General features: G+C 40.1%; 1 protein-coding gene across 2 annotated transcripts; it reads left to right on the forward strand.

The window, feature by feature from the left end:
- Window positions 1-835: 835 nt before the first annotated feature.
- Window positions 836-26982, forward strand: UBA3 (ubiquitin like modifier activating enzyme 3). 2 transcript variants are annotated; one of them, XM_063426804.1, is made up of 18 exons: window positions 836-996; window positions 1129-1167; window positions 10798-10918; window positions 11786-11866; window positions 12316-12398; window positions 13378-13458; window positions 14253-14296; window positions 14414-14478; window positions 21039-21194; window positions 21698-21800; window positions 22378-22491; window positions 23398-23451; window positions 23771-23807; window positions 23891-23972; window positions 24910-25010; window positions 25113-25176; window positions 25998-26052; window positions 26408-26982. In XM_063426804.1, the coding sequence occupies exons 1-18, from the start codon at window positions 977-979 to the stop codon at window positions 26494-26496; spliced, it is 1389 nt and encodes a 462-aa protein (XP_063282874.1). In that variant the 5' UTR covers window positions 836-976; the 3' UTR covers window positions 26497-26982. The 2 variants fall into 2 exon arrangements, with proteins under 2 accessions (XP_063282874.1, XP_063282875.1); XM_063426805.1 differs by lacking the exon at window positions 1129-1167 and having other exon boundaries at window positions 838-996.
- Window positions 26983-27296: the final 314 nt, after the last annotated feature.

The following is a 27296-nucleotide window of genomic DNA, read 5'->3' on the forward strand; positions in this document are numbered from 1 at the left end:
CTGTATGTATGTTTCTTTATGCCTGTATGTCTGTATGTATGTGCCTGAATGTCTTTGTATGTATGTTTCTGTATGCCTGTCTGTATGTATGTGTCTGTATGACGGTATGCATGTATGTCTCTGTTTGTATGTCTCTGACTGTATGTGTCTGTATGATTATTGCTGTCTTTGTATGACAGTGTACCTGTATGACTTTGACTGTGTGACTGAAAAATGATGCCTGTGTGCCTGTGGCTTGGGAGGAAAGACACACAGGTGAAGATGCATTTTTTTTTTTTTTTTAATGAGGGTTGGGGGCGCCAAAATGCATCTTCGCCTGTGTAACTAAAAATCCTAGCACCGGCCCTGAATGTAAACATAGCATTTTACATTGCAGGACTAAGTGGAACAGGGACATTGTGCCCAGACCACTCCAATTGGTCTGGAGTCCTATAGTGTCCCTTTAAATCACCATTACATTGCAGGAACTAGCAAGAAGGAAGTATTTTAGAAAAGGAAGATAGGACAGTGGAGGTAGGGTTAAGTTGTAGAATGCATCAAAATCATTTATTATTATTATTATTTTTTTTTTTTAATATTCAAAATTGGTCGTTCAAAATAACAGCTAATAATTTAGGCTAAAAGTTACAAAATATATAAGCTCTTTGCCAGTGCTTGGAGTTGGGTCTCCCCTGAGTGTTGGCTGTATTCTATACAAGAAGATATATTTTTTTCAGATTAAAAGAAGAGCGTTTCCATCGCACAGGAGCAAATCGTGTAAGAGACTATTCTTTGCACAGCTAAAAAAAAAAACATAAAATGTCACTGTATGGATTTGCTATCTTGTAAATTTACTATTACTAATAAAGTTGCTTCGTTAAAAAAAAAAAAAAAATCAACCACCGCCTTGGTTGGCAAACATACCTCTGGCTGTCTGGGGCTCGGTCTCCGCCCATTGGCTCGCAGTGCATGCTGGGAAGCGCTGGACTCCATCAATATGGCGGATGCTGTAGAGCCGTGAGTATCCAGTGTGCTGATTGATAGAGTGTATTATTACCCCCCATCCCTTCCCTTATTCTCTCCCACTCTCTGTCACGGGCCAGGAAGTGGCACTCAAACCCTTCTTTTATTCTCTCTCTCTCTTTTTAGGGAGAAGAAAAGAAGGAAGATAGAAGAGCTGACTGACAAGTTAGTACTATTCACAGGGGCTGGGAAATGGAGCCAGTAAATAAAAACAAAACAAAATACAATGGAATACAACCAGCCCATAGCCCCCTGACCCCCAATCAGTCTGCCTTCATATGTGCAAGTTCCTTAGCCAGTTGATGGCTAGCTGCTGCCCCCCCAGGTGCTGTGAACAATGCATGTTATTCTGTCCAGCTAGCCAGATTGCTGGCTGATCACAATGAGATGTGTCGTTCTCATTAGCTGGGGTGCCAGAGGTTAGCCTTCGCTGCCTTGGTACTAGAATGAAACGGCTCGTATTATATTATATTGCTAGTGCCAATATGTATTTGTATTTAAAAAAATAAATAAAAATAAATTATTAAATGCTTTGTAAACTATGTGTTATAGCCTAATCTAAGGCATTGGTTAGCCTAAACAAGGGGTAGGCAACCTTCGGCTCTCCAGATGTAGTGGACTACATCTCCCTTTGATGCTTTGCCAGCTTTACGGCTGTAAGAGCATTATAGAAGAAGCAGTCCACAAGATCTGGAGTGCCGAAGGTTGCGTACCCCTGGCAAGGTTGGCCTGAAGGTATATACCCAACTGTTAATGGAAGTACAAAAGAACAATAAGTGAAAAAGCAACACGGGAGTTATAGTACTTTAACTGTTGGTGATCAACATTTCCTGGTCGAGTCAGTTGCATGGGTGGTCTAGCGGCCAGAAACGCTAGATTCTGCAACAGTAGTTTTGGTGTCAGGAGACCTTATATGCTGTCTCACGGTAAGTCGTCCACCAGGCGCTTCGGATCTGGCCTCATTTTCTGATGGCACTAATGTGGAAGTTTCTCTTCCACATTAGTGTTATACATTTTGCCCATGGATCCACCTAAGAGGGCATTTTAAGCTAATGAATTCCATCCAGATATGGGCAAAAAGGGATATTTTGTTCTTTTTTGATATTGCAGAAATAGAGGCCAGACAAGAGGCTCTTGAAAGACCCAGATCAGTGTCAAGCCATTTGAAAATGGTTTGATTACTTACCGTGATTCCGCACAAGGCAGATCTTGGCTCTATAACCAGTACTGAAAATGTAGAGCTTAAGGTGCTTAGTTGGCCCCTTTCACGTTTTTCCTTTACAGTTGACAGTTTGCCGGTATAATACCAAATTATACACAGAAAATACTCAAAGTTGTAATGTCTTATTGTAACGTAATGCTGGTGTATCGTTCAGGGTAATTTATTAGCCTAAAACGTTTATTTGCTAAACACTGAATTCATTTCTATTCTGTGTATACCAAAACTACAAACTTAGAATAAAAAAAACCTCCAAATATACCACTTTTAGGCTAAACACTGCATTTAATTTGTCATTCTCCATTGATTATATTATTGCGTAATGAACCTCCTATATGGCAAGTAGAAAATTATATTACCCATGGGGAACCTAGCACCAACACTTCAAATTTAGCTTTCATTTTGGTTAAAGGACCACTCTAGGCACCCAGACCACTTCAGCTTAATGAAGTGGTCTGGGTGCCAGGTCCTTCTAGGGATAACTAATTTTTTTATAAACATAGCAGTTTCAGAGAAACTGCTATGTTTATCAATTAGTTAAGCCTTCCCCTATTTCCTCTAGTGGCTGTCTCACTGACAGCCGCTAGAGGCGCTTGCGTGATTCTCACTGTGAAAATCACAGTGAGAGCACGCAAGCGTCCATAGGAAAGCATTATGAATGCTTTCCTATGTGACCGGCTGAATGCGCGCGCAGCTCTTGCCGCGCGTGCGCATTCAGCCGACGGGGAGGAACGGAGGCGGAGAGGAGGAGGAGAGCTCCCCGCCCAGCGCTGGAAAAAGGTAAGTTTTAACCCTTTTCCCCTTTCCAGAGCCGGGCGGGAGGGGGTCCCTGAGGGTGGGGGTACCCTCAGGGCACTCTAGTGCCAGGAAAACGAGTATGCTTTCCTGGCACTAGAGTGGTCCTTTAATTTATATTTAATTATCCTATAGTTTTGTTTTTAAAATCATTGTACAGCTCATATTTATTGCTTCCTTTTTTTTCTGTGACTTACATTAATAATGTGAAACTTTAATTATCAGCTCAAATTAATTATTTCAGATAGTGCTTTCACAATTATATACATGCCTAACACCCTCCACTGCATTCTGTTTGATCCAGTACAGCAATACTTGAGGCTTTATTCTTTAGAAAGGGACTTTATGGATTGGTTTAAAGGGTTACTTAAGGTATTATGACCACTACAGTCCGCTCTAGTCATTATGATGCTAAGAGTAACCTAGTCTCATCCCTCTGGTAATGGGAAAAACTATTTAACAATGGGTTGCTCTATTTCTTTGGTCTTGCTGTCCTTGAGGGTCCTTGCAGATCTGGTGATACGCAGCCGGATACCGATGCTTTTGCTATTCATTGGATGAGATCACCTATTGTCCTGGACTGGCTAGTGAGGCCACAATGACACTGCCAGAGGTGGAGTTAAACTTGTGCAGTAAAGTGTTGTAATGCTGCACATACAGCTTCCAGGCACCATGATGGCTTCAGATTTCTAAAGTGATCATGGTACTTGGAGTAACATTTAAGTAAACAACTACCATACACTGGTATAATAGAAACATTCTATCATTCAGTAAACAACTTTAAAGGGTTTTTCATGCATAATGACTACTTATGCTTGTCCCAGCCGCCCTGTACACCATTGCTTTCTAAAATGCTGCAATTTGATGTAAGCCTGTTCCTTCTGTCCCTGATGTTGGAGGCGGATGCTAATACAAGTCCTCTGCCTTTTCAAATAGTTATATATTTTATACTGTGTGCATGCTACACAAATCTCTGATTTACTTCACAGTGTCTCAATGAACTTACAGTGATGGAGCCTGAGACTTGTGAATGGAGCTGTCCAAAATACTGATATTGGTTGCTATCAGCTTGAGCGTTCTTTCTATTCATTATGTTTGCTGCTAAGTGCTTACGTTTTTATGAAAAAACACCTGCTGGTTGGGATAATATAAGATAGGATCAGGCTAAATTGAATAGAATATGTATTCTCATTGGCTCAACCACATCCTGAAATGGTCAGAGCTCATTGCAAAAGTTGAGTTTTATTACATTTTATTTTAATATTTTATCAATAATTAATTTAAAATTGACTTAAGCCAACCCACAACTTCCGTTCCAGGCTGGCTAATGAATGCTGTTGCTAATGAAAGTTGTACCTCTGGCACAAACTTAAAATATCCGATAGGGTTATGCAATAAATTGTAAATTATTAGGAATCCAAAGTCCATTTGAAATTTCAGGCCAAAATAGCCAAACTGAAAATATAACTGACTTGGATAATTTTTCCAGCTCAGTTATTTTGGCCTGACAATTTACACTGTAGTCATGCAGGGATAGGCATCCGTAGGCACTCCAGATGTTGTGGATTACATCTCCCATAATGCAGGCAAAGCATCAAGCAAGATGTAGTTCACAACATCTGGAGTGCCGAAGGTTGCCTACTCGTGCATGTACTACCCTGTATGTGTATAAAGGATTTCAAACTGAAATGCTACAAATGCAGGGGGCTTGCACCATCACCACTTCAAAATACTAAAGTTGTCATGGTACTTGAAGTAACACTTTAATATAAGATAGGGATTACACTTAGCTTTTATTCAGTTTTGCAATCATTTCTATCCCCTTGTGGTTCATTTCAAACACATTATATCACTGGACATATTTTAAAATGATTTTGTGATAAAAGTAGTCGAATTGCAAGTCTGTTCATAGGTCCAGAGATAGCATAGTTTTTTTTTTTTTTTTTTTTTATTCACTGATAAATGACTAGGAAAGAATTTAGTGTGTGCGTAGCAACAGAGTAGAACATGTTTGTAATTTATCATTTAAAATGTGTTTAGGTATATTAAAAAGATTAGATTTTTTGCACTTTTATTCTCTGCAGTTCTTTCAGTTCTTTACATTGTTTTAGATGTGTCAAATGTAAAGTCAGAATAAGTTGAATAATAAGTTTCACTTGTAGGGTCTCTCTCCCATGTGCAAAGCTTGTTCACACATCTAAAAATTTGTTTAACCTGTACGATGCACAAAGGCCCAAATAGTTACATTCGTCCTAATTGTTATGTAGAGTAGTGATCCCTAAATCAGTGGCCCATGAATTAGGCTTTTCCAAATTTCCAAAACCTTGAGAGTTGATCTGCCTTGAGGTCTGTGTTGATAATGTCAAATATAGAGGATCATTATTTATATAGTTTGCCCCACATGGTTATGTTTTTTTTGTTTTGTTTTTTTTTTTTATTGTTACACACTCCAGTTAGTGTTTTTTTGTTTGTGAGTTATTTTTTTCCTCATTTGGGCACTTTCAGGTTGGTACTGTTTCATTTAGAGGGGCACTATAGTCACCTAAACACCATTTTGGTGTATAGATCATGCCCCTGCAGTCACACTGCTTAATTCACGGCCATTTATTAGTTAAATCACTTTGTTTACTGTCCAGGTTACACCTCCCTGCATGTGACTTATACAGCCTTCCTAAACACTTCCTGTAAAGAGTTATCTAATGTTTATCGCAGAGTCTGTTTAAATAAGGATTTCTTATCTCCTGTTCTGTCCATAGCTTGCTAAACCCTGCAGGAGCCTCCTCTATGTAATTAAGGTTCCATTTACAGAGCAGGAGATACAAACTTTAAAGTCAAGTTAACTGATTGAATGTGAAACCATTTTATTTTCATGCAGATTGTGTCAGTCACAGCCAGGGGAGGTATGGCTAGGGCTGCATAAACAGAAACAAAGTGATTTAACTCCTAAATGGCAGAGAATTGAGCAGTGAGTCTGCAGGGACATGATCTATACACCAAAATTGCTTCACTAAGCTTAAGTTGTTTGGTGACTCTAGTGTCCCTTTAAGCTTCAGTATATATTTCATAGATCTAGAAATACACATCATTTTCTATATGTATTATTTTCTCATTACAAACTGATTTGTAGTGTGTAGACTACTGAATTTTTACTGCAGCTGAGTTGGTAAATGTGATTTTGTGTTTAAAGTAACGCTCCCACCAGCATAACCACTTAATCTAATTGAAGTTGTTACGGGTGCATGAGTATCCTGGTGCTGTTTTACCTTCAGATGTCAAACCATTCTGCCACAACTATGGATCTAATACTTTATGCACTGCCAAGACAGTGCACAGACACCCTATCCTGACCACCACTAGAAGCGCTTCCTCCCCCTGAACTGAGTTAAACTCTGTCCTGGAATCAAATGCTGCTGATAGAAGCATTTGATTATATGAATATGGCATTTGACTGCACATGCCTAGTTCCAACCCACTGCTTCTTTTTGAGATGCAATGGATTTTAGGCTTCGATGCAGACATCACCAGAGGAGGAGCTGGAGACTGCAGCGGAGGAAATGTACCGTATATTCTCGAGTATAAGACGAGTTTTTCAGCACATTTTTTGTGCTGAAAACCCCCCACTCGTCTTATACTCAAGTCAATTGTCTGTATTATGGCAACTTACATTGCCATAATACAGACAAGGACCGGGGGCTGGCAGGAAGCTGTAACTTACCTTTCCTGCAGCTCCTGTCAGCTCCCTTCTCTCTCCTCCGGTCCGTGCAGCTCCCAGGTCAGCTCCCTCTGCAAGTCTCGCGAGAGCCGCGGGGTCAGAGCGTTGCCACGGGTTACCATGGCAACGCTCCGCGCGGCCGCGAGACTTGCAGAGGGAGCTGACCTGGGAGCTGCACGGACCGGAGGAGAGAGAAGGGAGCTGACAGGAGCTGCTGTGAAGGTAAGTAAGAGCTCTCTACCAGCCCCCCTCCTACAGCCCATCCACTGGACCACCAGGGAGTGAGAGCCCCCCTCCCTGGCCAGCTAACAAGCAGGGAGGGGGGATGAAAAAAATAATCAAAAAATTATAATAAAAAAAAAAAATAATAATATAAGAAAGAATAATAATATTAAAATAATAATTAAATAATAATTAAATAATAAATAAAAAATGCCCACCCCCACCAATGCTCTGCATCACACACACACACACACACACACACTGCACTCATACACACACACACACACACACACACACTGCACTCATACACACACACACACTGCACTCATACACACACACACACACTGCACTTATACACACACACACACACTGCACTTATACACACACTGCACTCATACACACACACACTGCACTCACACACACACACACACACACACTGCACTCACTCACACACACACACTGCACACACACACACACACTGCACTCATACGCGCGCGCACACACACACTGCACTCATACGCGCACACACACACTGCACTCATACGCGCACACACACTGCACTCATGCACACACACACACACTGCACTCATGCACACACACACACTGCACTCATACACACACTCATACACACACACACACACACTCATACACACACTGCACTCATACACACACACACACTGCACTCATACACACACACTGCACTCATACACACACACACACACTGCATTCATTATATACACACACTGTAAAAAAATATTCAATTAATATAATTTTTTTTAGGATCTAATTTTATTTAGAAATTTACCAGTAGCTGCTGCATTTCCCACCCTAGTCTTATACTCGAGTCAATACGTTTTCCCAGTTTTTTGGGGTAAAATTAGGGGCCTCGGCTTATATTCGGGTCGGCTTATACTTGAGTATATACGGTATTTAACAAAATTATACCAAGCAAAGGACAGTGATCACAAAGCTATTAGGGGGCCTGTGTGGACATCATACTGTCAACATGTTATGCACATTTTAGGAGGTTTCATATCTACTGACTCCCGTTTAGTATGCATAGTTTCAATAATTGCAGGAAAAACACATTAATTTAGAATGCTTATACTTCCCTTTGTTAGCTAGTAGAGCTTGGAATAAACCTTTTACATAGATACAGTGAGACTATAAACACTTGTAATATATCAAATGGTTCCGCAGGTTTTAGGGTAGGGTAGTATTTCCCTTGTAATTAGTGGATCCTTGTGTTTCAACCAATCCCATGACTGATGTGTTTAAAATCAAGCACAAAGCCCTTTCGCTTCCATGTATTGGCAGTACAATGTTGTAATTTTATAAGTAGAGTTTCCATGGCCAAGCAGGTGCTGCATGGAGTGGTGTAAAACCCCAGCTTTTACAGTCCGCATGACAACTCTGTTCTTGTTGGATGCCAATAAAATGTCACGTGCCTGACTTTATAGTGCCATTTCCCTACTTTTATATATGGCCCTACATGGTTTCTGACCTTATCACTGCTTCTGTAGCCGAATTAGTTATTAGAAGTTATTCCCTGCAGCACAGGCCAACATCTCGTGGAAACCCTCTATGAGAGAGGGGCTATAATAGCTGCAAAAGGGGGAACCAAGACCATTACAATAGTTTATGTTCTTATCTCTCAATTTGGATTGGATGTTACATCTGCTAGATACTGTAGGAAAGACAGCAGTTGTCACGTAGTTCTCACTGCCAATCGATGATCTGTTTTGTTCATATCTGTATTTTGCCCCAGTATGTTTAATTTCAGTAGTTTTAGATGGGTTTTGTTTCAAGGTGAAAGCAGAGACCTGTAAAATGTGTGGGGGCTCCTGGGCACTCCTTACGCCAAAATAACTACCACATGCTGTAGTGGTTTCTGTGCCTGGATTATTACTTTAATATGAAAAGGTTTTATTTTTGTTTGTTTTTTAATTAGCATTTTCCTTTTTATGTTGGCACAAGAGTGATGTTAGTAAGGCAAAATTAGTCTAAAATCCCTTTTTCTGTAAATAGAAATGCGCAAGTCCTAAGAAAGTTTAATTGGCACGTTGTTTCTTTTGTAATTTTGCTTCCTGCAATCAGTGATGTGTTTAGAATATGGAAATACCAATTGTTTTGTAACAGGCAGGTGCCTACATTCATTTCCACCTACCTGCTATGAAAAATACATTTGGGTACAAACAGTGTCTTAATTGTATTGATTTAGTTTTGGGTAAGGTTGTATGTGACTAGTGGGAGGTCATGTCATCTTATATGACTAGTGGGAATGTTAGCGCAACTGCTTAAACGGTTACTCCAAGAATTGTAACCACTACAACCTGCTCTAGTGGTTATAATGCCAGAAGTTCTATGGCCCTGTTTCCCAGTAATAAAGCAAACCGTTTTGCAATGGCTTACCTTTTTACCAAACTTCCTGCCAGATGCCAAAGCTCTTTCAGGTGCCAACATTTGACTTCTGCAGAGCTGCAAAAGATGGAAGTCAATCCTGCTGGCCGTTCATTGGTTGCTCAACATTTGACTGCTCTCAGCCAATGAATGCAATTTTTTGTATAGGAGTTATCTTTAGCCGGTCAGGCTAATGACACCGCTATGATGCTGCCCACCTCCGACCGCAAAAGGAGTTAAAATCTGTGTGTGCAGTGTTTCAAAATGCTGCATGTATGGACTCCAGGCACCATGACCACTTCAAATCATTGAAGTGGTCATGGTGCTTAGTGTAATGCTCTAAATTTACAAATAAAAATGGATGCACCATGGGATTCACTAAGCTATGAATTGTCAGGAATTTAATCCTGTAGATCAAACAGTTGAGTTGTAAAAAAATTCTCCAAGTCAGCCATGTTTTTAGCTTGACTACAAAATAACCCTGAAGATATACACAATGTTTTATGCTCCAGGACAGGGTGTTTTCAATTGTGGACAGCCAGGTGGTCATATTTTTAAACTAGATTCACAATATTACTGATTCTTGTCAAAGACAAAGGTTGGATGTCTGCATGTAATGTAAATACCAAGTTGTATTCCTTCAGGTGACCAGCCAGTTTTCTAATACATTAACATATGCACAGTTTGCTGTGCAAGCAGGGATCAGCACAATGTACCCATCCAACTGCTAGTGAAATTGTGATTCCTTTAATGCTTGGTTATAGTAAAGGCTGACAAAGCATCATAAGATTTGCATTATAGCACAAGAAAAGCCAGAAAATGGGAGATGTGTATTTCACAAAAAATCCTGCTTTTATAGGTTGTTAACATGAATACCTGTTTGCATTTGCACACAAAATAGACTTCTTGTTGTCTGTAATTCAAAACGTCTGTGTGTGTATAAAAATGTCATCTTGGTGTCTACTGTAAATTCAATGGCTTCATATGACCTAAACATTTCTTGTTGACAGGTCTCTTCCTGGTTTTCGAGGCATATTACAGGGTTATCACACCCCAGATGCTGATGGACTACAACTCCCCAAATCCTTTGAATGCATTAGATGGGCAGAAAATAATGGGGATTGTAGTCTACCACCATCTGGTGGACTGTACTGAACTTGGTGTGTTGTGCTTATCATTCTCTCCCCCCCCCCCCCCCCCCCCCACTGTTTTCTTTCTTTTCTCACTGTAATCCTAGTTTTACAATGATGAGCGATATTGTTTTAAACAGATATCTAAATGTCAATAATTCTTAATGTAAGACTGTACATTTTTCACACTGTTGGAGTTCCGATGGTTAATGGGTGATCATGCAAGGGTGTGCCATTTGCAGCCACCAAAGAACCTCATATCATGTAACTGTGCAGAAGAACAATTGTGTCAGCTAAATATACTTTGTTCTATGCAGAATGGCTGTGGATGGTGGGTGTGGGGACACTGGAGACTGGGAAGGTCGCTGGAACCATGTAAAGAAGTTCCTCGAGCGATCAGGACCATTCACACACCCTGAGTTCGAACCAAGCAACGAAGTGAGAAATACTAAGTTTTTTATATTTGTATATATTTATTTGTAGTTTGGCACGTGAAGCAAATAGATGGTATAGAAGTGGGGAGGGGGCGGGGGGGGGGTGGATGGGAGGGATTCTGTTTTCAAAAGTCCTGCTTTATCTCTACAGTAAGCCGTTTACCAATGCATGCCTGCTGTTACACTTAATAAAATAGTGTTAAACACATGGCCGGGAGGAATATCACACAAAACCACAATAAGAATATTCTCAGCTTTCTTTAAAACCCTTTGCTAACTTGAATAGTATTCAATCATACAAGTTTGCAAATTATCCCACTGTGGATAGAATGTAATTCATATTTGTTGTGTTATAACCTATGTAATTAAAGAGGGAATGTCATGTAACATATAATATGTTGAGCAGCAGGAAATCCCCAGTCCAAAGCCATTAACTAAGATTAACTACGATTTAGAAATTCTGTTTTAAGAGATTTAGGTGCTTCCTGATACCAACCAAAACCTTTTCCCTTTGTTTAAAAATAAAAATTCTACGGGGAAATATATTCTAAACTCCACAGTCTAATCATTTTATCTCTAGGATGGTAGCACTGCGACTTAATTTGATTGGCATAATGCTGTATCCCTGCCCGTACTTGCATTCATAGGTTTGGACTGAAAGTAAAAGAAGAGCAATGGTTGTGTATGTACCACAGATAAGTTGGAGTTCCAGCTATTGTCTCCTATCATCTTTGAGCCCACACAAGGAATGACTTGGCTTAGAAATAGAGCAAAGATGATTTCTCTGTTGAGGGTTAGAGTGAGGTAGTTTTGAATTGGTGTAATGTACTGATATATTTTCTTCTTCTTCTTTTTTTTTTTTCTTTTTTAGTCTCTGCAATTTCTTTTAGAAACCTGTAAAATTCTCGTGGTTGGAGCAGGAGGTTTAGGATGCGAACTCCTAAAGGACCTGGTAATTTGCTTTTTCTTGTCAAAGTATATAATCAACCTACTTCTGTCAAGCAAGTTGAAGCCAATTAATGCGTTGATCCTTCTTTTTTCTTTCAGCACTTTAAAAGTGTACTTTGTTTTGACGAAAAAATGTAGGCATGTAAATATTTTTATGATCTACGGAGAGCTAACTGTAATTTTTCTTGGGGAAGGCACTTGTCTATATGTAAGGACGTACCAATGAATCTTTTTCCAGAGCCTTAGGGAAATAAGTAAAATATCTTATCTTATTTCAAACCCCGATTGCATTATAGAGTGTCATCAATAACGGCCTCTGGTAATGGTAACGTATCCTACATATTGAAGTGCATTATCTGCTTGAGTTGCTAAAAGCCTAATGGATTGAGAACAAGCTTTTTCCAGTGTGAATTTATTGGTTTTCAATAAAGTGTAATTCTGTATTTTTGACAGGCACTCTCTGGTTTTCGACAAATCCATGTTATAGATATGGATACCATAGATGTTTCCAACTTAAATAGACAGTTTCTTTTTCGGTAAGTAACGCATTTGCTCTTTATTCTATATGTGTCAAAATGTCTTTGTAGGTCCTCCGGTCCTATTGGATTTCCTTCCCCCAATTTAAATTGGACTACATTCCTCGTCATTAATCTCCTGGCAGTGGCTTGTGGGATCCTCCATAGACCTCAGTACTGTACTCTCGCACATGCGCGAGATTACAGCGCTGACATCGACTTCTGGCAGCTGAAGAGGAGCAGACAGAGAGGATGTCGGCACCCAAGAGGGAGAGGTCCCACAAGTAAAACCTACATTTCCTTGCCCCCTCATGAACATCAAACCACCCTCCACCCCTCCAACGGCAACTTCACTGTCGGGTCTTTGGTGATAGAGAGGCTTTAAGAAACCTTTGACATTTGTAACTAGAAAAAATTGAGATTTACAGGTAATTTCCCTGTGTGAATGTACAATATAGCAACAGTAGAAATTACACATTTAAAAATATATATTAAAGTTCTCTTGTCTGCCAGCAGAGAGATTAGCTACAGACTGCATATCTGACAGTCACTTAGCTCAGTTCAATAAACCGTGAACCTGGTTGAATGTAAAGTGATAGAAGCTACAGAATGGTTTCTATCAGGTTGCAGAGCCGTTCCAATCATATCATGTTATGCCAGCTGGTAGTTTAGGGCTGCACAATGGCTTGATCAATCTGTTGCATACCCAGTGAAGTCTCTACTGGTAGACAAGAGCAGAGAATATCTACTATTGAAGTTATAATACTAAGACAACAATTTTCTCATCATGCTCTCTGAATTGAACCATGTGCATTTAATTATTTATGTTGTTTTGTTTGTGTTTGAGTTTTTAATTTGTAAAGGTAATGTGAACACTAGATCTCTCAATTTTTTTTTTATGAAATATTTTTATTGCTAAACTGGTCACTACAAACCCAGCCATTACATTATAGATTTTTTCAGTTTTTTTTTTCTCAACTCTTTAAATTGTGCTTTCTAGGCCAAAAGATGTAGGAAGACCGAAAGCTGAAGTTGCAGCAGAGTTTATAAATGACAGGATACCTGATTGTTGTGTCACACCGTATCCTTTTTGAAGTATATCATTGTGGTTATAGCCTTGCTAGTTGCACCCAGATCTAGGTCTTTTATTGTGAATATGTAACAAGTCACACTAAAGGGGGACACTATAGTCACCATAACAACTACACCTTATAGACCGTCCCTTCAGTCTTTTTGCAGTAAACATTGTCTTTTTTAGAGAAAAGGCAGTGTTTACATTACAGCCTAGGGACACCTTACAGTGACCATTGCTCAGATGGCTTCTAGAAGTGATTCCTGGGGCAGTGCTGTACAGTGTGCAGCACTGACATTCAGTGTCTCCACCCTTTGCATGGAGACACTGAACCTTCTTTATAGAGATGCATTGATTCAATGCATCTCTATGAGGAGATGCTGATTTGCCCGGGCTGTATTTGACTTGTTTTTGCTCTGCCCCTGATCTGACTCCTTGACCAGCTGAGCCAATCCAATGCTTTACTGTGGGAAAGCATTGTGATTGGCTGAGATTACCACTTCTGATGATGTCAGCCAAGAAGGCAGATCAGGGACGGAGCCAGCACCAGCAGAATGGAATAAAGGTAAGGTTTTACTATATTTATATGTTAGTGTTTCTTTAATATTATCCTGGCACTATAGCCACTATAATGTGCTGTGGTGGTTATGGTATTTCTAGTGTTCCTCTAATCCGTGGCAGCCACTATACATGTCTTGTTGGTTATAATGCTTTCCAACTCGGTCACTCCCTGCATTTCTTGGTTTGATTGCTTGGAATATTAGCAGAATGGCGTGTCTGTGTACTTTCCTATACATCTCAAGATACTTCAAAAAGATTCAAGACTTTGACGAATCCTTCTACCGAGGTACTATTTCCTGCTTGGTCTGAGGAAAATCAACTTCTAATGACAGAGTATATTTCCTTAAAGTATCTAGCTGAATTTAGATTTTCTTTTTCTACTTTTTTTTTGTTTCCTCTTCAGACTTTCATATTATTGTGTGCGGATTGGATTCCATTATTGCCAGACGATGGTTGAATGGGATGCTGGTAATGATTAATTTTACTAATATATTTGGAGGAGAGGTTTGATTTTTTTTCCTCACTAATACTTTCTGGGTGTAGCCAAGAACTAATTATTGTGCTTATTGTTTTCTAGTTTGCCTTTATTTTTATATAGTGGTTGCATGTTGAACATTAAATGTCATGATGATCCACATATGTATGCTCATAGTATGTAAAAAAAATCATATAAATGCAGCTCATGCTATAGTATTATATATAAAAAAAAAACAAGCTAAAACAACTGTCAATATACAGGTGTTTTTACAGTGTAGAAGAATTATTGATATTATTGCTTTCTACTTAAAGGAACATTATAGCGTTATGAATACAGACATTTTTTACATCACTGTGTATATTGCCTTGTTCAGGGCTTGACAAATCCGGGCGCCTGGGATTGGTCAGCCCCGTTCACTCCTCCTACTCCTATTTCAATCCCCGCGTAGGTTTCTGTGCGCAGGTGTACCGGGAGGAAGTGATCTGTAATTACTTTCTCCCGGCGCTGCCGCCGCACAGAGAACCAGCAAGCTAGCAGGACACTTTGTAAAATCGTCTCTGTTCGCCGCCCGCCCCTATTTCACAGACACAATGCCTGCCCCCATTTCACAGACCCAATGCCCGCCCCCCATTTCACAGACCCGACCGACTGCCACAATCGTTCCCCTGCGCGGCTTCAGCGCTGGGGGGGGGGGAGTAATTTCAGATCCCTTCACTTGCTCCCGGCGCACAGTGAGCTGCACGTGAAATCGAGACTGGTGCAGGAGAGGAGTCTTGACTAGCAGCAGCCCACTCCCATTAGCCGCAGCCAGGCCAACCAATCTAATGTCTGCTGCTGTGCCCAGTCCCACTGGACCCCGTGGAAGCCACTCTCCTGCCCCCAAAAGGTAGGAAACAGGAGAGCGGCTAAAAATATGTATTACCCTTTTTTTTATTTTTGTATGTGTATATCTGTCCTGTATGTAAGTCTGTGTGTATTTGTCTGTGTGCATCTATGATTCTTAGTGTGTGTATCAAAAAATAAATATCTTGTGAGTGTGTGAGATGATGTGTGTATTTGTGTGTCTTTCTGCATGCATCTATGATTCTTTGTGTGTGTATCAAATAATACATATCTTGTAAGTGTGTGAGAGGATGTGTGTGTGTATCAGTCTGTCAGTGTATATGTGTGTGTGTCCTCCGATCGCATGGGAATGGTGTTTTTACTCACCTGTTTTCCAACGCTGTGCCAGTCTCTCCGCAGCTTGCCCGCCTCCATAACTGAGATGATCAATTATCAATCAACATCTCCTCATAGTGAAGCATTAAGGCAATGCATCTCTAGGGGGAACGTTCAGTGCCGCCTGTATGCTGAATGTAGGTGCTGCACATGAGATAGGAGACGCTTTAGTGGCTGTTTGAGTGACTGCCACTAGAGGTGTTATTAGGCAGCAAGGTAAACACACTGCCCTTTCTCTGAAAATCCTACAGGGACAGGTTATAGACACCAGAGTCACTAAATTAAGCTGTAGTGTTTCTGCTGACTATAGGGTCCCTTTAAGAATTGTATTTTTGACATTGAAAAAAACTGGCTCCTAATTTTTTTTTTAGCTGGCTCATTGATTGAAATCAAATTTGTCAAGCCCTGGGCTTGTTAATCCAGTAAAGAATCCGCTGTAGGAACTTGATATTCATGGTTGAAGTGTTTGGTGGTGGCTCAGCAGAGATATTAATGCATTATGCAACCAGACATATTCTAAGTATAACTAGTTCGTCTTTGTTTTAAAGCAACACTTTTAGATGTATTTCTTACACTAGTGTCCCTCTGCCACTTCGCCTATTTCAGCCGATGGATGGGATATCATGCTCTGAGCGTGCATTATATAGGCAAAGCATTGAATTAGTGCTTTTCTATGGGGTTTTGCTTGATGGTGGATGTCCTCATGCAAAATAGTGCATTATGCAAACATTACAGTTTCTCAGTTTACATTGTAGGGCTAAGGGGAACAGGAACACTGCACACAGACCCAGGGCTGCCATCAAGGTCTCGGGGAGTATATGAAGATGAGGGCAGCCATCAGAGGGGTACAGACCATACACCAGTAAGAGGCCTGGGACCAGCCCTCATACTATAAATGTGAATAAGTATTTCTATAGAGTTACTGGAAAGGGTGATCAAAGATCTACGCCATTACATTATTCTCTTCCTAAGGAGGGAGCCCAAAAGGCTGTCTATATCTAACTCTGCTGGCCCCTTCCTCTCTCACGCCACTGGCACTGTACTCTGCTGGGGCTCATGAGAAGACTCTAGTCCAGGGCCGGTGCAAGGATTTTTGCCGCCCTAGGCAAAATAAAGATTTGCCGCCCCCCACCCTCCCTTAGGGGTCTATCCTCCCTTAGCGGTATCTCCTCATCCCCCTCCCCTAGTGGTCTCTCCACCACCCCCTTTAGTGGTCTGTCCCTCCCCCACGTTCTCAACCCCCCCTCCCTGTGTTCTCATCTCCCCCTGTGTTCTCCTCTTCTTCTCCGCTGTGTTCTCCTCTTATTCCCCCCTCCCTGTGTTCTCCACTTCTTCCCCCACCTCCCTGTGTTCTCTACTTCCTCCCCCCCTCCCTGTGTTCTCCACTTCATCCCCCCCTCCCTGTGTTCTCTTCTTCTTCTTCTCCCCGTCCCTGTAATCTTCTCTTCTTCTCCCCCCTCCCTGTAATATTCTCCCCCCCTCCCTCCCTGTAATATTCTCCCCCCCTCCCTCCCTGTAATATTCTTCCCCCTCCCTCCCTGTAATATTCTTCCCCCTCCCTCCCTGTAATATTCTTCCCCCTCCCTCCCTGTAATATTCTTCTCCCCCCTCCCTCCCTGTAATATTCTTCTCCCCCTCCCTCCCTGTAATATTCTTCTCCCCCCTCCCTCCCTGTAATATTCTTCTCCCCCCTCCCTCCCTGCAATATTCTTCTCCCCCCTCCCTCCCTGTAATATTCTTCTCCCCCCCTCCCTCCCTGTAATATTCTTCTCCCCCCCCTCCCTCCCTGTAATATTCTTCTCCCCCCTCCCTCCCTGTAATATTCTTCTCCCCCCTCCCTCCCTGTAATATTCTTCTCCCCCCTCCCTCCCTGTAATATTCTTCTCCCCCCCTCCCTCCCTGTAATATTCTCCCCCCCTCCCTCCCTGTAATATTCTCCCCCCCTCCCTCCCTGTAATATTCTTCCCCCTCCCTCCCTGTAATATTCTTCCCCCTCCCTCCCTGTAATATTCTTCTCCCCCCTCCCTCCCTGTAATATTCTTCTCCCCCTCCCTCCCTGTAATATTCTTCTCCCCCCTCCCTCCCTGTAATATTCTTCTCCCCCCTCCCTCCCTGCAATATTCTTCTCCCCCCTCCCTCCCTGTAATATTCTTCTCCCCCCCTCCCTCCCTGTAATATTCTTCTCCCCCCCCTCCCTCCCTGTAATATTCTTCTCCCCCCTCCCTCCCTGTAATATTCTTCTCCCCCCTCCCTCCCTGTAATATTCTTCTCCCCCCCTCCCTCCCTGTAATATTCTTCTCCCCCCCCTCCCTCCCTGTAATATTCTTCTCCCCCTCCCTCCCTGTAATATTCTTCTCCCCCCCCCTCCCTGTAATATTCTTCTCCCCCTCCCTCCCTGTAATATTCTTCTCCCCCCTCCCTCCCTGTAATATTCTTCTCCCCTCCCTCCCTGTTATATTCTTCTCCCCTCCCTCCCTGTAATATTCTTCTCCCTCCTCCCTCCCTGTAATATTCTTCTCCCCCCCTCCCTCCCTGTAATATTCTTCTCCCTCCCTGTAATATTCTTCTCCCCCCCTCCTTCCCTGTAATATTCTTCTCCCCCCTCCCTCCCCGTAATATTCTTCCCCCCCTCCCTGTAATATTCTTCTCCCCCCTCCCTCCCTGTAATATTCTTCTACCCCCCCTCCCTTTAATATTCTTCTCACCCCCTCCCTCTCTGTAATATTCTTCTCCCCCTCCCTCCCTGTAATATTCTTCTCCCCCCTCCCTCCCTGTAATATTCTTCTCCCCCCTCCCTCCCTGTAATATTCTTCTCCCCCCTCCCTCCCTGTAATATTCTTCTCCCCCTCCCTCCCTGTAATATTCTTCTCCCCCCTCCCTCCCTGTAATATTCTTCTCCCCCCTCCCTCCCTGTAATATTCTTCTCCCCCCTCCCTCCCTGTAATATTCTTCTCCCCCCTCCCTCCCTGTAATATTCTTCTCCCCCCTCCCTCCCTGTAATATTCGTCTCCCCCCTCCCTCCCTGTAATATTCGTCTCCCCCCCTTCCTGTAATATTCGTCTCCCCCCCTTCCTGTAATATTCTTCTCCCCCCCTCCCTCCCTGTAATATTCTTCTCACCCCCCTCCCTCCCTGTAATATTCTTCTCACCCCCCTCCCTCCCTGTAATATTCTTCTCACCCCCCTCCCTCCCTGTAATATTCTTCTCCCCCCTCCCTCCCTGTAATATTCTTCTCCCCCCTCCCTCCCTGTAATATTCTTCTCCCCCCTCCCTCCCTGTAATATTCTTCTCCCCCCTCCCTCCCTGTAATATTCTTCTCCCCCCTCCCTCCCTGTAATATTCTTCTCCCCCCTCCCTCCCTGTAATATTCGTCTCCCCCCTCCCTCCCTGTAATATTCGTCTCCCCCCCTTCCTGTAATATTCGTCTCCCCCCCTTCCTGTAATATTCTTCTCCCCCCTCCCTCCCTGTAATATTCTTCTCACCCCCCTCCCTCCCTGTAATATTCTTCTCACCCCCCTCCCTCCCTGTAATATTCTTCTCACCCCCCTCCCTCCCTGTAATATTCTTCTCCCCCCCCCTGTAATATTCTTCTCCCCCTCCCTCCCTGTAATATTCTTCTCCCCCTCCCTCCCTGTAATATTCTTCTCCCCCTCCCTCCCTGTAATATTCTTCTCCCCCCTCCCTCCCTGTAATATTCTCCCCTCCAATCTTCTCCTCCTCCTCCCTCCCTGTAATATTCTCCCCCCTCCCTGTAATATTCCCCCCCTCCCCTCCAATCTTCTCCCCCCCCTCCCCTCCAATCTTCTCCTCCCCTCCAATCTTCTTCCCCCCCCTCCCCTCCAATCTTCCTCCCCCCCCTCCCCTCCCCTCCCCTCCAATCTTCTCCTCCCCTCCAATCTTCTTCCCCCTCTCCTCCAATCTTCTTCCCCCCCCCTCCCCTCCAATCCTCCTCTCCTCCAATTCTCCTCCCCCCCACCCGTCCCCTCCAATCTTCACCTCCCCCCTCCCCTCCAATCCTCTCCTCACCTCCGCTGTAGCGTAGCCGAGCTCCTTTCCGGTCCGCGGTCACGGCCGGACTGACAGGAAGTGCACGGTCTTCGCGGACCGGAGAGGAGCTCGGCCACGCTACAGGGAAGGGGAGGTGAGGCAGTGCGGCAGCCACCTGAGCGCTCTCTATAGAGTGCTCAGGCGGCTGTGGCATTTAAAGGGCCGGCGATGGGGCCGCAGGGCGCCCCCTCCTATATGGCGCCCCAGGCGGCTGCCTAGTTTGCCTTATAGGAAGCGCCGGCCCTGCTCTAGTCAGCTGGCAGAGGTAGGGCAAATAGGATTCATTGGACCACCAGTGAATGTGTCTCCCCTTTCCCTGGCACAGGTAAGAGGCAGGGAGAGGGCAAAATCATAAAATATAGGGAAAAATAAAACAAAAAACTGCTCCTGTCACTGCCCACATATGATAGGCAGACATACACGCACTGCATCGCTCACACACACTGTATCCACTATACACTCACACACTTCATCCTTTATGCACACATTTTATCCCTTACATGCACACACTGCATCCCTTACAAACACAATTACAATTATTTATATAGCACCAATATATTCCACAGCTTTCTAAAACAGGAAACAAAATAGACATTCAATTCCAGCAAAACATGTATGACATACAGGAACAGTAGGTGAAGAGGTCCCTGCCCAAAGAAGCTTAGAATCTACGTACTGCATTCACTTTATACACACACACACTACATCCCCTATACATACGCACACCTATACACATACATTACATTCCCTAAACACACACATAACATCTCTTGCAAACACAAACTACATCTCCTACCACAGCTCTGAGTGCCTGTTAGATGGTGGTGGAATGGGGGGCTGGCCCTGTAGGTGGAATCGGGGAGAATCCCAGGTCTTTAGCTGGGTTAAAGGCCCCAAAATGTATGATGGCAGCCCTGCTCAAACCACTTCAATGAGAGTGCTTATAGTGTCCCTTTAACTGCCTAAAATTCAAGACTTAGTGGGAAAAAATACATTATTTGTTACCAATAAATCCTGGTAGTTAATTTATTCAATCGGATAAAAAGTACGACAAAAATACAGTTGCTGTAAGACAAGACAGTGCCACTTGGTGGCACTAAAAGTTCATATAGTGACAGTCTATATATACAATGTTTTTTTTGAAAGCCATATAGCACATTTTAAGCAGTGCTATTTATTAAATTTTTTTACTGTTTTAATCTTTTCTATATATATATATATATATATATATATATTTTTTTTTTTTTTATGTCATTAATAACTAGTACAAAAACTTATTTCTAGGTGTCTCTTTTAAACTATGAAGACGGCGTGTTACAGCAAAGCTCCGTTATTCCTCTAATAGATGGCGGGACGGAGGGCTTTAAAGGCAATGCTCGTGTCATTTTACCAGGAATGTCGGCTTGTGTGGAATGCACACTTGAATTATACCCACCACAGGTGAGCAGGCTGGCAAATACATTTCTGCTGTACCTAGGCATATACCTACTGTAGCATTGTCAGACACAACTATTTTACAATGTATTAAACTGTCTCTTTCAATCACCTTATAACTGGAAGAATTTAATACATTCCTTATTATGTGCAAAATAGTAACCAGATTTTAAACTAAACTCATTTATCCTACTCTAAAAAGCAGCAGTATTTGCTTTGTAATTTAGATAGATTTCCATAAGAAATGTGTCCCTACAAAACCGAAACTGGGCACAGTTTTTGTTTGTTGTAGTATAACAAAAATATACTATTTAAAAGTCATTAGTGTGCACTATAGTGCTGCGAGCACACACAAAATGAGTGCCTTTTTTGCATTGGAAATTATGTCAACAGGACATCTGTAATGGAAAATTGTGCTTACTCTAGACCTATAATATCGGAAATGTTTATGCTGAGAACTGAGGTACCATCTCAATTAATATATATATATATGCTTTTTATTTTTACAGATAAACTTTCCCTTGTGCACAATTGCAACAATGCCCCGGTTGCCAGAGCACTGTATAGAGTATGTTCGGATATTACAGTGGCCAAAAGAACAGCCATTTGGAGGTTACATGTTTTTTACTGATTGCTTGTCATGTTCAGTGATTTACTAAGGCAGTGAAACGTGATTCTTGTAATAATAAGTTATACAAATGTTTCGGCGTGAATCAGTTGCTATATTTACTCATATGTTTTTGAATGTTGCTGGACTGCAGCACTTTATTGTGGTTTCTTTATTGCACAGGTGCACATTTACTATTGCACTTAAGGATATATGCACTTTAGCAAATTATATCTACACTATATTTCTCATTAAATTTTATTAAGTATACATCTTAAAGACATAGCGCACCTTATTTGTTTTTATATTCTATTAAGTGATTAATATGCTCTAAAACTGAGGAAGTTCCCTTGGGTCCGAAATGTGTTAGCGCCCCACCCAGTGCTCCCCCGTTTTGTTATGCTGATTTTTTAATTGATGGAATAAAGGCATTTAGATTTTAGAATGCTATGCTAATTGAGGAGCCTATTTTTTCCTGTAAAGAAAATGGCTGTGTGCTTTACACATTTTTTTTCATTATTGTTTAACTTCTGCAGTTTATTTGTATTCTGTTTTACTTTGCATTTTGATTGTGATGTGCAGAAGGAGTGCAGTTGGATGGAGATGACCCTGAACATATTCAGTGGATTTTTAAGAATTCACTTGAACGAGCAGCACAATTTAACATACGAGGAGTCACGTACAGACTTACACAAGGTAACTGATTATTGCATTAATACTTGTTATTAATCTAAGACTTATGTCCAGTGGTTAAAAATGTAGGTAACTTTTATTTAACCATAAAACCAGATATTTAAAGGAATAAATCAGATAAAGGTAAATGTTCATGTCTAATGTAAATTAAGAAAAAACCCTGTGATATATTCTTAGTGACATATTCATAAGAATATATAAAATAACAGTGTAATAGGTTAGAAATCTGCATTATTACATATAAATAAACCTACTGATGTATCTCTGAAAATACAACTTGCATATTATTAGTATAACTTTAGCATTTTTACAATTTTTTTGTTACAAAAGTAGTTAACATAGTAAGAAATTGAGATGTTGATGTAATTTAGACAAATCTCTCCTCTCCACAGAGTGAAACAACTCTTGATACGAAATTGTATATATATCATGCAAAAATTACAGTATTATAATAAAATCAATTGACTGTTGTCTATTTATACATTGAAATAGCTAATGTGTAGATAAAATATTGAAGATTGTACTTTATATATATATATATATATATATATATATATATATATATATATATATCTCCGCGATCAGCGTTTATTTATAAATCACATTTAGCTTTTGCTAGCACGGGAAATTTATTTGCACCCTGTGCTTTTTTTATGGTAGGTTATTTTCGATTGAATAAAGTTGCCAAAGCAAAAAATCTGCAGTTTGCAAAAGATTTCAAATGGAATGTAATCAACCCATAAGCATGTATTTTCCAGTTCAGCAGGACGGCTGAGTCAGTACTCTTAGCCTGATGTGCATTACATGTGTTCTTAAAGCTGTGCAAATAAAAATATGTTGAATTGTGTTTCTTCTGTTAAAGCGTTGAAATTAATTGGTATCTTTTTTATTATTTTGTCTCCTCTGCAGGGGTAGTAAAGAGAATTATCCCTGCGGTAGCATCGACCAATGCAGTCATTGCAGGTAAAATAAATATAGCTAATAGCACACTCCTAAAGAAATATATCAAATTTAATTCTGGTAATAATTTTATTGATGTTGCATTTTTTTGTTTGAGTTCTAACAGTAGAAAACGTTTTGTAAACAAAAAAAACCCCAAAACACACAAAAACTGAGATAACTGGTGCACTTTATCAACTTTGAAAATCTAGCTGCCACTAGCCTATAATGATGTACAGATCCGCAGCCATTAACATTGTCATCCTACATGTTTGTGTTTGACTCTTCAAACCAATGCATTCGACTAATTTTCAAACATTTCTTGTATGTCTGTTTTTTCCAGCTGCCTGCGCCACTGAAGTATTTAAAATAGCCACAAGGTAATCAGAACTGCAAAAGTATTTTGTGGTTTGCCAACGTTATATTAAGCTAACCATTTTTTCTCTCCTCTGTCATTTTATAGTGCTTATATCCCTCTGAACAATTATCTTGTATTTAATGATGTTGACGGGTTATACACATATACATTTGAAGCAGAAAGAAAGGTTGGTATTGATTTAGTTATGGTATTACTCTAAATGGGAGATATATAATGTTTTTTTTAGGTGGAAATTCAAATTTATGTAATATTTTTTAAATATTTATTTTTTAATAATTTTGTAATATTTTGATATTTTGTTTTTATATATTGACATTTCATATATATATTATAGATGTTATAAAGGGTGCACTCACAGGATCACAATTTTCTTGTCTAATATATTTATTAATGTTTTTTACTAGTATAACCGATAATATAATAATGACAGAAATACAATAATGTATGAACTGTTGTAAAAAAAACAAAACAGATAAATAAGTAAAATACACATAAATTATAGTTTATAATATGTATATAAATTTATAGTTTAGAAATTTTCAGAAGTGACTAATAAAACAAAACAAAACAACAATTACATCTGTAAATCTATAGACGTTTCGTCCACTGAGGGCCTTTCTCAAGATCAAGATATATGATGTATATTTTTACGTTATGGGGTAGTGGGGGAATCATTTCAAAAGTTTATCCAAAAATCTAAAATCATTTGAAAAGATTATCTAACAATATTAAATTGATGCCTTTGCTATGAAACATAGTTGTCAAGGTTAGCCATCACTTGATTAGATTTGAAGTATACTTTGCTGATATATAAGAAAGTAAGATATCGTGCAAATGTACTCTTTTGTCCTTAATTTTTTAGTGCAGTTGCTGTAATTTCCCTTTCAGTAAATAAATCCCCTTGCGCCCTAAAATGTGCAACGTTCCGCCTGGAATCCTTAGTGTTTATTAGAAGCATTTCAGGGCTACGAGTAAACCTTTAAAAAAAAAAAATAATAATAATAATAATGAAAATAATCACAACTGTACTGTTTGCTAGCTATAAATATTGTACATTTGAAATAAACCACAAGACCATTTTAATTTTTTAATCATGTCCATAGGATAATTGTCCTGCTTGCAGTCAGCTTCCTCAGAACATGGAGTTCCCATCCTCAGCAAAACTACAGGAAGTTTTAGATTACTTAATAAATGACAATTCATTGTAAGTATCTTAATTGTTAGTATATAAATATGTATAGTTTCTATTTTTATGGTTTAATACTTTTTTGTTTGGGTTTAGTTAAACAGTTGTTTATTTACACAGACAGATGAAATCACCTGCTATTACTGCAACGATGGACGGGAAGAATAAAACACTGTATTTACAGGTACATAAGTCTTATTTGCTACAGTATGTTTGGTTATTAGGACACATCATAGAACAGAGATGATAGGGTACATATTGAATGTCTATCATATGTACAATGCATAATATTTGTGCGCACTGCACTGTGCTTCCCAGCAGAGTAATATGGACACCTGTTAATCCTATATAATAAGTATATATGCAATATAATGGTTCTCAACTTACTATACCTGCCATTAACGTCAATATTACCTATGAAATGCTAAGTTTATCTATTAGCACTGTATTGGTAAAATACGCATATATACAGTAAAACATCACTGTATACACTGTACTTCAAAGCCCGTGCGTGATACAAGAAAGGTACGGATTAAAATGGCTATTTTTTTTTTTTTTTTTTATTATAATGGTTTGTTGCTACTGTAATCTAAAGAATATGTTTGTAAAAATGATAAATAGATGCTTTGAACTGTACATACTTCTGGACACTGTACAAGCCCTTTTGGCATGATATTTGGATGCAGTGTTCTTACGTATTTGGGTAGAAGCTGGACATTGTCACCAGTTTGGCCATATCAGCCTAACTGAGCTCACAGGTTTCTCCGTACATTTTATTTCTACATTGCTTGCTGTTGTATTGTAACTTTACCTTGTTTTTAGTTCTTGTTTCAGTAGTTGCTTTGTATTAATTTACATAATCAGCAATATTATTGTGTTTAGTTAACAATGGTAGATTATAATACTAACTTGTTTGTACTACCTTCTTCATATTTATATAATCTTTGGCACTGTTAGTGTGTTATTCGAGTTGAAATTTAAAAAAAATATATTTTGTTTTTACAGACAGTAGCATCCATTGAAGAAAGGACCAGGCCCAATCTGTGCAAAACCTTAAAAGGTGACTTTATTTCCCTTTTCGTTGTTGTTTTTCTGCTTTGAAATACACGCTAGGAAGTAATGGGTGGAGAGCATATTTATGACCTAACAATATGAATCTTTAGTTACCCAAGGATATATAAAACTGATCTTACAGCATCTATATTACATTTAGGCATTTGTGTTCCTTTCTGGGTCTTTGGTCTTGGTTTTGCTGGGGGTAGAGTTGCAAAAATACACTGACGCTTCTACATCTTCACATACTCCTTCTGTGCCTAATCTCTATTTCCTTGTGTTATATGCAGTGTTAAAGAAAAATATTCTGCTCTGAAATATAGCTTTAAAACATTATTTATTGTTTATTTTCCCCCCCCCAGAGCTTGGACTTGTAGATGGTCAAGAGCTGGCAGTAGCAGATGTTACGACTCCACAGACTGTGCTGTTCAAACTACATTTTACCACCTAAATGGTCGCATTACAAGTCCTGCACTTCTTTTTAGTCGTAGTTTATTTAATAAAATAAAAAAAAGGATTTGTCTAGCTATTCTCTAGAATAAATTATATATGCAGAAGCAATGTGAGGAGATGGTAAATAAAACTGAATAATATGGACTGAATTTCTATGGTAATTTAAGCAACCCTCAACTATTTGGTTCTATAGCTCAAGTTGCATAGTCCAGTCCATTGTATTCTAGAACATCTCTATTTGAAGGATTAGCTAACAATACAATAATTTAAAAATGCCTAGAGCATTAAATACACTTTTACAAACATGCAAAATGTACAGTCTCCGTTATGAATAGTCAAACTGTCAACTGCTGTATTCTGTATAAAGCTATGTATGTCTATTTTATGAAATTTATATCTTATGACAAACAATACAAAAAAGGCAATTGTGTCCAGCAAAACTGTAAACAGTGTAATTATACATAATAAAATCCCGTGTAGCTTACTTATCTTTTTGTTTTGTTGTTATTAATGATTACAATACACAATCCATTCTTCATGGATTTTGTGCGAAGAGCTATTGTAGAGCAAAGTGATAAAAGATGAATATTCCCTGCTGCTCAATTTTAGAACGTTTCTCCACGATTACCATTTTCATTTATCCCCCTAAGATTTGTGTGGGCAAATGGGAAGAGTTTCATACGTAGCTTATTTTAGTGATCAACCTGTGAGTGTATCTTAAGTATCATTAAAAAAGAAAGGCCTGTGTGTACAAATTTCTATCAATGTGTTATCACAGACTATAAGTCATGCCAATTT

Source organism: Pelobates fuscus, chromosome 7 (genome assembly GCF_036172605.1).
Source record: "Pelobates fuscus isolate aPelFus1 chromosome 7, aPelFus1.pri, whole genome shotgun sequence".
Classification (NCBI taxonomy): Eukaryota; Metazoa; Chordata; class Amphibia; order Anura; family Pelobatidae; genus Pelobates; species Pelobates fuscus.